The sequence below is a fragment of the Lagopus muta genome, chromosome 1 (assembly GCF_023343835.1).
Source record: "Lagopus muta isolate bLagMut1 chromosome 1, bLagMut1 primary, whole genome shotgun sequence".
Classification (NCBI taxonomy): Eukaryota; Metazoa; Chordata; class Aves; order Galliformes; family Phasianidae; genus Lagopus; species Lagopus muta.
The window spans coordinates 104608767-104621183 of NC_064433.1; the positions used below are offsets into that span (position 1 = coordinate 104608767).

Sequence of the window (12417 nt, forward strand, 5' to 3'; positions counted from 1 at the left end):
TGAAGGTGTAATTATTGCACTTGTGGGGTTTTTTGTTTGTTTTTGAATTTAAAACATAGGGGGTTTCTTTGTACTTGGTAAGTATAGTTCCAGACTGATTTTGTAAGTGGCAGCGTAGAGAATAGTGACAGAAATTGTTTGTTTCAAAGATGTTATTTTCAACCTTTTGACATTACTTCTTTATGTGCATAGTGGTTTGTTTACCTTGAACATTTTCAGTATTGTTACAGAGCTATGTTATACAAGTAGTGCTTACGTTGGTATCTGTTTTATTTGTGTTTTTGTTGCTGTGCTGAAAGAGAGTGAGGCAAGCTAACATGGTAGTAAATGATATAAGATATAAAAGATATATTCATCTTGAAGTTGATGAACTTAATCTAAGGTTCCTGCAGTTAATGTTGCTTTTAGTCAGCAGGGATTATCTGAAAGTACTGTGCAGTTCATTTAAGTCTTTCATTATAGTCTTCGAATGCATTCTCAGCAGTGTTGTTGGAAATATCTAAGAAAAAAAAATAACCTGTGATGATTTTTTTTTTTAACATATGAGTGCTTAAAGCTACCTAGGATGTGTTTATGGGATCTTAGCCATATTGGTTAAATGCAGTTGCCAACAATTTTTGAATGCTTTGTATTATTTACTTGAAAGATCATTCTTTCTAATCACAGATTACAATTGGAAAGCTTGTGTCTCTGCATTGCCTACTAAAATATAGTTACTCAAGATGATGTGCAGATAGCCTTTGTTACATATTAGCTACATGTTCAAGTCTATGGCAATTTACCAATGAAAAAAGTATCTTTCTCATGAAAACGTGGGACTAGATTGTGAGAAGAGTATGAACCTAACACAGCTGCTGCAGTCAGGCCTAAGCTCTTCCTTATTTACAGTTTCTTAAAGCCTATTGAGAATTGAGGAAGTAGTTGCTGTTTCATCAAAGACATTTGAAGAACTCTGTTGGTCAGTGAGGAACTTAATTAGTAAATATGTTTAAGGTCATTTCTAATGCAGTAATAGTATTTTACTCACTCAGAAGTTGAGCGAGTAAGACTTTGTAAAGCAAACTAGGAGGTAATTGGCTGGCCATATTTTCTGCACTAAGCATGCCACCACTTAGATAATTTGCATGGAAAATTGGAGTTCTTTTTTTTTTTTACTTTTATTTTCATCTCCAGCTCGCTGTAGTTTAAAAACGTGTCGTCCACCTTCTGGGAGAATATATTGATATGTTGCATGTAGGTCAAGATGAATCAAACTACTTGTTGGAATGAGTTGTATTCCCAGTGGAACACCAGGAAGAACTGATAAACTTTTTGAAGAATTGAAAACTTTTTGAAACCAAATTTATTTATTTTTACTTACAGTGCAAAAGGGCAGAAGAAGGAATGTTTGTTGGTTTGGTGTATGATAGTTTAGTGAGGAAGGCATAGGTGTCAAGTCCTAATTTGTTTGTGCCTTTTCCATGTATTTGATTACTTGTCTAAAATAACTTTTAATAATATTTATAAGGAAAATATCATTTTTTTCTAGATGTAGACAAAACTACTGTGAGCAATAGTACTCAATCTACTAAAAGAAGCTCTACTGCTGAAGGTGAAGATGAAATTCCTAGAAAAAAATCGAAGAAAAACAAAAAGCACAAAAGCAAAAAGAAGAAGAAAAAGAAGAAGAAAAGGAAGAAAGAGAAAAAACATAAAAAGCAGCCAAAGGAGTCAAAGTTGAGTGCACGTCGTGGAGAACATGTGGACTCACAGCCGGCTTCTCTCTTGATTCCAGAGAAATCAAGCTCCACACTGAGCGTGCAGCATGGGGGATTTGGAGATGCTAATCTGGCTGTCCATATACAGCCAGAAGGACTGTCCTTACAGGCAAATGTAGAACTTGATAGACAAGCTTTAGGACTTGCTTCTCAATTGATAACTGATTCTCAGCCATGTGTGGAAAATCTAGAAAGTGAGAAGAGGACTTTATGTGCAACGGATCCTCAGTTTAATTTAGAAGGCAGCCAATTTATTATTCAACAAAATGCTAGTATGACTCAAACTGAAATTTGCACTAGAGAAGAACAAATAAAACAATCTCATGAAAATATTTATCCTGTAGCTGTCAATGTGAGCGAAAAGGGTGATTTTTTTATTACTGGAAGTGTTGCTTCAACTAGCATCCCATCTGGAGTTGCCAATACGTCTGAACTTCAGAAATTAGCTTTACCTTCAGAAGTAAAAACCTTGTATCCAAGTTTAGCATCTAATACCACGGAGGTATTGGCGTATTCAGAAGCATCTCTGAAGACTATGGCACTGGGAGGCACTAAAGAGTTAGAAACAACTTCAGAATCGATATGTTTGACAAGTGATGTGACAACAATTCCTAAACCTGCAGATCTGAATACTGTGAAGGTAACTGACGTGTCTATGGCCATGGGAGAAGTAAGAATTCCAGGAGCAACTGAATTACCAGTTGTGTCTGATAATTTGAGAGTGACACAGCGCAGCTCCATGGAGAGTTCAAATATCTTGAAGGCAGCCTCGGAATCTGTAGTTATGATGGGAGATGTGAAAAATAAAGAAGTGGACCCAGATGCAGCTTTGGAACATTCTTTTAAAGTACCTGCAGTGACTGCTGTAAGTCAGGTGCAAATTGAAAGTGCCAAAACACCCCTGGCACCAGGGTCTGTTGAGGTGAAGGATATTGAACCGGTTAGAGTCTCTCTGCCCATGGGAAATGTGAGACCTTTGGAAGAAGTTCTGCAACCTGTGATAAAGCCAAAAACTTCAGAAGCAGTCATGGTTGTGAGAGAAACTTCTGATTCTGCAACAGCGTTGAATACTTCAGAAGTGTTACTGCAATGTACATTCTCAAAAGAAATGCAAAGCTTGACAGATGTGAATGTTGTTGCAGAGGCAAAAAGTTTACAAAGAACATCAGAACCTGTTGTCCAGACCCTTATTCCCCAGACAGTTCCGGTTGCTCTGCAATTGGAAAATAGTAATGTTTTGAGTGGTTTGGAAGCAACTCCCCAGTCTTTGCAGAAAGAAGACATGAAAAGAGCAACTTCACTTTCTTTGCAAATGGAAAGCATGAAAGCTTCAGAAGAACCTTCTAGTGGCAGTATGGAAGCAAAGAGAGAAGCAGCACACCTGGAAACAGTTGCAGTACCTTTTTTTGCAAGCAAAACAGAGAGTTGTATAGTCTCTCAGTCTGAGATCGGGACAGGTATGAGAGGGTTGGAGGCAACCTCACAAACTGTGTTTCCAGGGGAAAAAAAGGATTTTGAAGTAGCTAGAAGTTCCACCATTGCAGAATTGAGAGGTTTAGACAACTTGGCAGAAGTTAAGGCAGTTGCAGAGGCAAGAGGTGCAGAAACAGGTTCAAAAACTGCATGCTTAACAGGGATGAAAAATTTGGAAATGGCTGTGGGGTCTGAAACAAGGACACAAATACAAGACTGGGGAACAACAGTGATATCTGACGTGGAAGATCTGAACAAAGCAAAAGTAAGGAGCAGAGAAACAGTGCTAGAACCTGTGCAAGCAGTGACAGTGAAAACTTCAGATACAAATTCAAAACCTGTATGCTTGGAGGAGTTGGGAACAACTATAGAGTATGAGACTGGAAGTGAACCAAACAAAATTGAAGCAGAATCTAGGGCTGTCAAAGTAGTAGAGCGTTCTAAAACTACTTTAGGTCCTTTGCAGGACCAAGTAGTAGGCAATTCAAAAGCAGCATTAGAGTCTTGCCAAAGAGTGGAAGAAACAGTGACGGAAGTGAGAAACTTGAAAGAAACTTTGCAGTCTGAGATTTTGACAGATGCGATAACTCAGGAATCTGGTACAGTTACAAGGAAGGCAGACAGAGAAAAAATTGAGTTTTCACCTGTGATTGATGTAAAAGGTTTGGAAGAATCTTCAGGAATTGAGAAAGGAATGAAAGCAAAATATTTGGAGCCAGCATCAGAAGCTGGAGAAGTGAGGTTGGAAAGCATGGAAAAATCTGCAGCAGCAGAAGTGAAAGGTTCTGAAACAGTCAAAGAACCTGAAGTATACATGGACATCCAAGGTTTGGAAACTTCCCAAAAGTATGGAAAAGTGGCAGAGATTAATGTTTTAGCGGATGCTTCAGAAGCGTTCAGTATGACAAAACAACATATAGAATCTGTTCCACAATATTTGAGCACTGGAACACAAGAACATGCACAAACAGTTTTAGAAGCCAAACCTACTGCAGAATGGAAAAGTACAGAAGAAGCTGCAGAAATCTGGGGAGCTGCTGAAATGAAATCTGAAGCAGTTCCAGGACCAGAGGACACACAAGATCTGGGGACAATGCTGGGACATGAAGTTTCTGCAGAAGTACAGTATTCAGAAGGGCAGCAGTGTCAACAAATAGAGGATGTGCGCATTTCCAATCTGGCTCTGGAATGTGAGATGGTTGCTGAAAAGAATGATTCAGAGCAAGCACTACCATTGGAGCCTTTCATAGCACTAAGTGATAGGGAGATTGCAACAAAATCTGGAGTACCTGCAGAAACAATTCTTAGTTCTTCGCATGCTGCAAATGTGAAAGATTCAACAGGGACTCCTGAGTCTGAAATAATCAGGGATGCAGAACACTTAGAAGGTCCTCCAAGTTGCGCAGCAGAAACGGAAGGTTTGGAAATGACTCATATTTCTGAGACTGTTGTAGAGGTGAAAGTTGCAGAAGCAGTTGAGGAGGCAGAGGCAGACACAAAAGATTTGGAAGCTGCTCCAGTACCAGGGACTGTTACAGAAGTAGTTCCAGTACTTGTGGAAGAGGCAAGCCAGTTGGAAGCAATTCCACAAGTAGAGGCTGACAAAGAAGTGGCTGCAGAAGAGGCATCTGAGACAAGAGATTCAGAAACATCGGATGTGCAACCTGATGTGGCAGCACGAATGAGGGAGACTTTAATGAGACTTGAGAAAGTTATTGAAAAGAGCAGCCATAGAAGCAGTGAAAAAAGTAAACATGATTCAAAGAAACAAAAAAGGAGTCGGTCTAAGTCCCAGTCCAGGTCTAGGAAGCGGAAAAAAAAGTCAAGGTCACGTTCTACTTCCAGGCGTTTGACCTCTAAGAGAGCACGATCTAGGAGCAGAAACTATTCAGATTCCAGAAAAAAGCATTCCAAATCTAGATCCCGGTCTGTGGAGAAGAGAGACAGAAGAGTGTCTTCCCGAAGGTCCAGACGCAGACGTTCCAGGTCATCTGACCGCTACCGGTCTAAGTCCAGATCAGTGGAAAAGACCAGAAGGTCCAGACGCAGACGTTCCAGGTCATCTGACCGCTACAGGTCTAAATCCAGATCTGTGGAAAAGAGAGAAAGCAGGTTGTCTTCCCGAAGGTCCAGGCGCAGACGTTCCAGGTCTTCTGATCGTTACAGATCTAAGTCCAGATCAGCAGAAAAGAGAGGGAGCAGACTGTCCTCCCGAAGGTCCAGGCGTGGACGTTCCAGATCTTCTGATCGCTACAGATCTAAGTCGAGATCGGTGGAAAAGACCCGAAGGTCTGGGCGCAGGCGTTCCAGGTCATCTGATCGCTACAGGTCTAAGTCCAGGTCAGTGGAAAAGACCCGAAGGTCTGGACGCAGACGTTCCAGATCATCTGATCACTACCGATCCAAGTCCAGGTCAGTGGAAAAGACCCGAAGGTCTGGACGCAGACGTTCCAGGTCTTCTGACCGTTACAGGTCTAAATCGCCATCAGTAGAAAAGAGAGGGAGCAGATTGTCCTCTTGGAGATCCCGGCGCAGACGTTCCAGGTCGTCTGACCATTCTAAGTCTAGATCCAGGTCATCAGAAAAGAGAGGGGGCAAAGAATATTCCTGGAGGTTCAGACATAGAGGGTCTGGTTCCTCTGATCGTTCAAAATCTAGGTCTAGGTCTGTAGAGAAGAGGGGTCGGAAGGCATCTCTGCGGAGATCTAAACGTCGGCGCTCCAAGTCCTCTGACCATTACAAGTCTAGGTCCAGATCAGTAGAAAAAAGAGATCGAAAACAATCATCACGGAAATCAAAACGTCAGCGCTCAAAGTCGTCTGACCGTTATAAATCTAGATCCAAGTCAGTGGAAAAAAAGAAGGAGTCTTCACGAAAATCTAAGCGTCGTCGCTCAAAGTCCTCTGAACGTTACAAGTCTAGGTCTAGGTCTGTAGAAAAAAAACGCAAAGACTCTTCAAAGAAATCCAAGCGGAAGCGTTCAAAATCCTCTGACAGTCTCAAATCGAGGTCAAAATCTGTAGAAAAAAGAGCAAGTAAGTTAGCCTCAGCAAAGTGTGGTAAAAAACATGCAGACTCTTCTGAACAAGAGAAGGTAGATGGTTCTGAACCTGTCACAAGTGAAATCAGCTCCTCCAAATCCTCTAATGGTCCCATGTCAGTAGCTTTGTCTCTTGAAGGAATAAATGGCCCAGAGCTGCCACCACCATCTGGAAGTGGATTTTCCAAAACTGTTGAGAGTCTTGAGACAAGCTTATCTGTTGAAAAAATGGATGGTCCACAGCCTACAGTGGTACCTGAACTTGATAGCTCCAAAACCTCAAATGATCAAGAACAGTGTTCCATACCTGTGGAAAAAACACAGGTTTCTGTGACCTCTGAAAATGGGTCAGCCACTCCTTATGACTCTGACTTAGGATCTGTGCCAGCAGAAAAAACTGTACCTCTGGAATCTTCATCACTTACTGAACTTACGTTCTCAGCATCCGGTTCAGTGTCCTCATCGGTTGAAAAGAGAGATGCAGAGACAACTTCGGTAACAGAATTTCATCTTTCCACATCCCATCAAGATGAGTCACGATCTACATCTTTCAAAGAAACAGAGGGTGCAGAACCTCTTTTGACAAATGACAGTGGATGCTCTGTATCTGCTGATGATTACAAGTCAACTTCCACGTCCTCGGGAAACATGGAGAATCAAGGATTTTCACTGATGTCTGAAAGTGTACTTTCTGATGGTTGTGAATTGAGGCACATCCCTGCTGAAAATGCAGAGCCCCAGAAGTTTTTGCAAGTGCCTCAAAGTGGATCTTCTGAGTTGGCTGACAGCACTGAGTCTTTTGAAACAGCAGAAGTTAGAAAACCTTTTTTAGCTCCTCAAGTAACAAGCTCTGAGTTCCTTGATGTCCATGAGTCAGTCTCCTTACCAGTTGCACAGGGCCAGATGGAGTTGCCTTCTCTGGCTTCTGATAATGTATGCTTCAGGACTCCTGACAGACATGAATTGGGATCCAGCTTTGGTACACAAACAGGGGAGGTCCCATTGATATCTGAAGGTACGCCCTTACAGTCACCTGTTGGAAAATTAAATGCTCCCAGTGCTTCCCTGACATCTGAGTGTGGTCCTGTTGAGATCACAGTTGACCACATTTCAACTTCATCTTCTGCAAAAATACAGGAAGTTTTTCAAACTACTGTAGGACAAAGCTGCAAGTCTTCTGAGGCTCATGAGTCCAGTTCATCTATTGAGAAAGATTTAGATGGTTCAGCATCTTCACAAGTACTTGGAGTTGGCTGCTTTGATAATTCTGAAATGCATGAATCAGGACATCTACCCGCTGAAAAAATAGAGGTTACAGAATCAGCTTTGTCTACAAGTGGAATTCCTTTGTGCCACCGTGGCCAAGTGTCAAAATACAGTTACTTTGAGGAAACGAAAGGTGTAGATACTGTGGAATTGGTAAGCACATCTGCTGAAAAATGTGAGGCCACAGTGCCTTGTCTGACATCTGAAGGTGGGCTTTCCATATTGCCTGATAGTCATGAATTGAGAGCTACTCAAACTGAAAATGTAGAAGGGCAGAAGTCATCCTCGTCCTCTGAACAGAAATGCATTACATCCCCTGATGAACATCAATTGAGATCCCCCTCTGGCAGAGAAACAGAGGTGCAGGGGGAACAGCCTCTGGTAGTAGAAAGGAGACATTCTGTTTCTTCTGATGATCATGAGTTGACGCTCACTACTTTCAAGAAAGTTGATGTAGGGGATCCTTCACGGATGCCTGGAAATGAAAACACAGTGGGCTTTTCTGGTCCAGAGTTGACATCAACCTCTGATAAAGCAGAGGTACAAGAACTTCATCTGATTCCCAAAGAAAGATGTTCAGTGTCTTCTGAGAACCAGGAGTTGCTGTCACCTGCATTTGAAAAGACTGAAGTGCAAGAGCCTGCTTTAACATCTGAAAACGAATATGCTGTATCCTGGAAGTGCCAGGAGTTGAGAACTAGCTCTCCTGAGAAGGTAGAGATGCAGGAACTTTCTGTAGTACCTGACAGTGAATGTGCTGTGTACTCTGGAGACCAGGAATCACAAACTTTGCCTGCTGGAAAAGCAGAGGTACAGATGCATTCTTTGATGTCTGAAAATGAATATGGTGCATCTCCTGAGAGCCAAGATATCACAGCCATTTCTGCTGAAACTGCACAGGAGCCTTCTGCAATATCAGATAATGAATATGTTGTGGTCCCCAGAGTGCAGGAGTTGTCATCTCCTCTTGCTGAAAAAACAGAAGCGCAGGAGTGTTCTGTGCTCTCTGAAAATGAGTATGACATATCTCCTGAAGGTCATGATTTGAGATCCAGTCCTGTTGAAAAAGAGGAAATTAGGGAATCTTCTGAAACATCTGAAAGTGAAAGTTCAATGTCCACTGATGACCAGGAGCTGCAGTCTACTGCTGTTGGAAAAACAGAGGTGCAGGAGTTGTCTCTGATGTCTGAAGGTGAATGTGCCATGTCTCCTGAAGTTCAGGAGCTGCAGACTAGCCCTGCTGAAAAAGTAGAGAGTGAAGAACCTTCTCTGACATATGAGAATGAGCATGCTGTGTCCTGTGAAGAATATGAATCAAGATCAACTCATGGCGATAAAACAGAAGATATGGATTCTTCTTTGACATCTGAACGTGACCATTATTTGTCTTTCAAGAGCCAGGAGGTAAGATTCACCACTGTTCAAAAAGTAGATGTTCAAGAGCTTTCTCCAACATCTGAAAGTGAACATGCAGCATCTCCTGATAGTCAGGAGTTGAGATTCCTCGCTTCTGGACAAGTAGGTGATCCTGAACCTGTAACATTAAATGATAGAGGCTCCATGTCCCCAGATGTAAGTGACTTGAAATCCACCCCTGTTGAAAAAATGGATGATGCAATGCCTTTAATGCCTGAAAGGGGATGCTCCACATCCCCTGATGGCAACAGTGTGAAATCTGTTCCTGGTGAAGAAACTGGTGATCTAGAGCCTTCTTTGACATCTGAATGTATACATTCCACGTCCCCATATCATGAGAGCCATGAAGTGAAATCTCCCATGGAGGAAGATGGTCTAGAGTCCTCTGTTACTTTTGAACGCAGACGATCTATTACCCCTGAGGGACATGATGAGAAATCTGTCATAGATGAGGAAATAGAGGATCGGGAGCCCTCTTTGACATCTGAACATAGGCGCTCCACATCCCCTGATGAGCATGAGTCGAGATCTAGCATTGGTGAGGAGGTGGAGTATTCCGAACAGCCTTTGACAATGGAGCATAGATCCTCCATTTCTTCTGATGAACATGATTCAAGGTCTACTGCTGGAGAAGAAGTAGAGGATGTGGAACCCTCCTTGACAGGGAAGCGAAGAGATTCCACATCCTCTGATGAGCATGATTCGAGGTCCACCACTGGTGAAGAAGCAGAGGACCATGAGACCTCCTTGGCTGCTGAACGTAGAGATTCCGTGTCTTCTGATGAACATGACTCAAGGTCTACTGCTGGTGAAGAAGTAGAGGATTTGGAGCCTTTAGCAGCTGAGCACAGACGTTCTGTGTCTCCTGATGGACGTGAGTCAAGGTCAACCACTGGTGAAGAAGCAGAGGACCTAGAGCCCTCCTTGACAGCTGAACGTAGACACTCCACATCTTCAGATGAACGTGAATCGAGGTCTACCACTGGTGAAGATGTGGAGGATGTAGAACCCTCCTTGATGGCTGAACGAAGAGACTCCACATCCTCTGATGAGCAAGATTCAAGGTCTACCACTGGTGAAGAAGCAGAGGATATGGAACTGTCTTTGACAACTGAACACAGACGTTCCACATCCCCTGATGGACGTGAATCAAGGTCTACTACTGGTGAAGAAGGAGATGATGTGGAACCCTCCTTGACAGCTGAGCGAAGAGATTCAACATCATCAGATGACCATGAGTCAAGGTCTACCACTGGTGAAGAAGTTGAGGATATGGAGCCCTCTTTAGCTGTTGAAGATAAACATGAGGGGTCACCTTCCATACCTCTTGAGAAGTCAGAGGGACAGGACTCTTCTTTTATGACTGAAAGCAGGCGATCTGAATCTTCTGAACGTGAGAAATCTAGATCTGAATCTGCTGAAAAGATGTCTGACAGAGAGTCTTCACAAAGGTCTAGAAGTAGACCCTCAAAATCTCCTACTCGCCAAATGAGTCGATCCCCATCTGTTGACAAAACAGCAGATGAAGAATCTTCACGAAGGTCTAGACACCGACGATCCAGGTCAACATCTGTTGAAAAAGCAGCAGACAAAGAGTCTTCACGGAGGTCTAGACATAGACGCTCGAGGTCCACGTCTGTTGACAAAACAGCAGACAAGGAGTCTTCACGGAGGTCTAGACGTAGACGTTCCAGGTCCACTGCTCGCCAAAGGAGTCAGTCAAAATCTGTTGACAAAACAGCAGACAAAGAGTCTTCACGGAGATCTAGAAGCAGGCGCTCCCGGTCTTCTCAGCGCAGATCCCAGAGATATGATGCAGACTCTCGTTCTAGACGGAATCGCTCCAGATCAGTAACGCGTAGAAGAGCATCAAGGTCAAAATCTAATCGTCGTTCTCGATCCAGCTCATTGTCACGTTCAAGGCACAGAAGAAGAAGTAGGTCAAGGTCAGCATCAAGAAGGCGGCGTTCTCTATCAAGAGACAGACGCAGAAGATCTCAGAGAAATAGATCAAGATCTGCTGATAGAAGAAGGAGAAGATCAGATTCAAGAGATCGTAGGATATCACTGAGATTGCGGAGCAGGAGTCGGACACCTCTTCGTCAAAGGCGATCGAGGTCAAGAGGAAGACGGCGGAGCTCTAGTAGGTCACCAATTCGACTGCGGCGATCAAGGTCTTCAGGGAGAAGAAGAGGTTACAGCAGATCACCTGATCGTCGTAGGTCCAGATCGTCAGAAAGATTTTCAAGCAGGTCACCAAAACGCCTTACAGACTTAGGTAAGTGAGTTATATTTTTGAGAATTTGTGGCTAGGTAATTCTGTGTTTGTTTACGTAGTCTAATTTTAACATTTTTTGTATCATTCATAAGGAATTTCTTGAAGTCATTTTCTGCATTATTTTTAAGCAGTGACGTTCAGTGAGGAAATATTGATGGTGGAGCTAAATTTGTGCCATCCATTTGGATTAAAGTGCATTTAAAGCCAAGAGCATATCTTTTGCTTTAATGTGTTTATGCAGATGTAGTCTGTTGTAGTCTTGAGGAACACTTTCCATTTTAACCATTTAATAAAGGCCTAGAAGTCTCTAAGAAAGTTACGAGCTTCCAGTTTTCCTGAGAACTAACTGATTGAGAGAACGTTACAGTAAGTGCCAGTTAGAGAAGCTTTAGCTCTGTTATCGACTATAACTCTTGTTTTTCCTGTTATTCTTTTATTCTTTTCCACTTGAATGTTTGTTATTTAAAAGCTTTGCTGTATTAAGGGGGACATTGTTGAACTATTAATCTAGTATGCGATACGGAGGTTTGATGGTCTATACCGCACAATTCTAGGGCTTCAAAAAGCTTTTTTTTTTAAAAAAAAAAATTAAAATCTACTTTTGAATTTTTAGATGAGATTACATTTTTTCTGTTTACTTATACCAAAATTGAAATTTCAGGTACTCCTAGCTAAGTTAATATGCTCAGTTATACTCTTGACCCCTAAGCTGACTAGCTTGTTCAGATTCATTGTCAATAATGGCCATCCATAGGGTTTTGTAGATTGAGGTTTACTTGCAGATGAGGCTTCAGGCTGCTAGAGTATGTGGTGCTGAGTGCTGGTGATATGGAAATCAAGATTAGACCAAGATTTGCTTCAATTCTTTTTCTCATGCTACATAAAAATATGTAACTTTCTGTGATGTTTATGGCCATAAGCCTACAAAAGCAAATGTTCTTCAGCTTGGGATTTGGAAATCTGAGGAAGGATCTAGATAGTAGAAGTTAAAAAGCAGTGTTGCATATCCTTTTGTCATTTCTCTTATGTCTTTCATAATTCCATGCAGCTTTAATTTCATGGATTGATTTTTGAAGAAAATGAAGACTTTTTGAGTATTGCAAAAGAGAGTTGGCATTCTTTAATTTCTTTAGCTTTTAGATAATTAAATAAGCATGGTTAAAAGCTGTGGATAAAACTCCACTGTG

At 42.1% G+C, this 12417-nt stretch overlaps 1 protein-coding gene across 4 annotated transcripts in view; it reads left to right on the plus strand.

The window, feature by feature from the left end:
* Nucleotides 1-12417, plus strand: part of SON (SON DNA and RNA binding protein) — a 37321-nt gene that overhangs the window by 2813 nt on the left and 22091 nt on the right. For all 4 annotated transcript variants that reach the window (XM_048953848.1, XM_048953829.1, XM_048953819.1 and 1 more), the window contains exon 3: nucleotides 1529-11230. In XM_048953848.1, coding sequence (XP_048809805.1) covers nucleotides 1529-11230 — 9702 coding nt within the window. The remainder of the gene's footprint in view (nucleotides 1-1528; nucleotides 11231-12417) is intronic.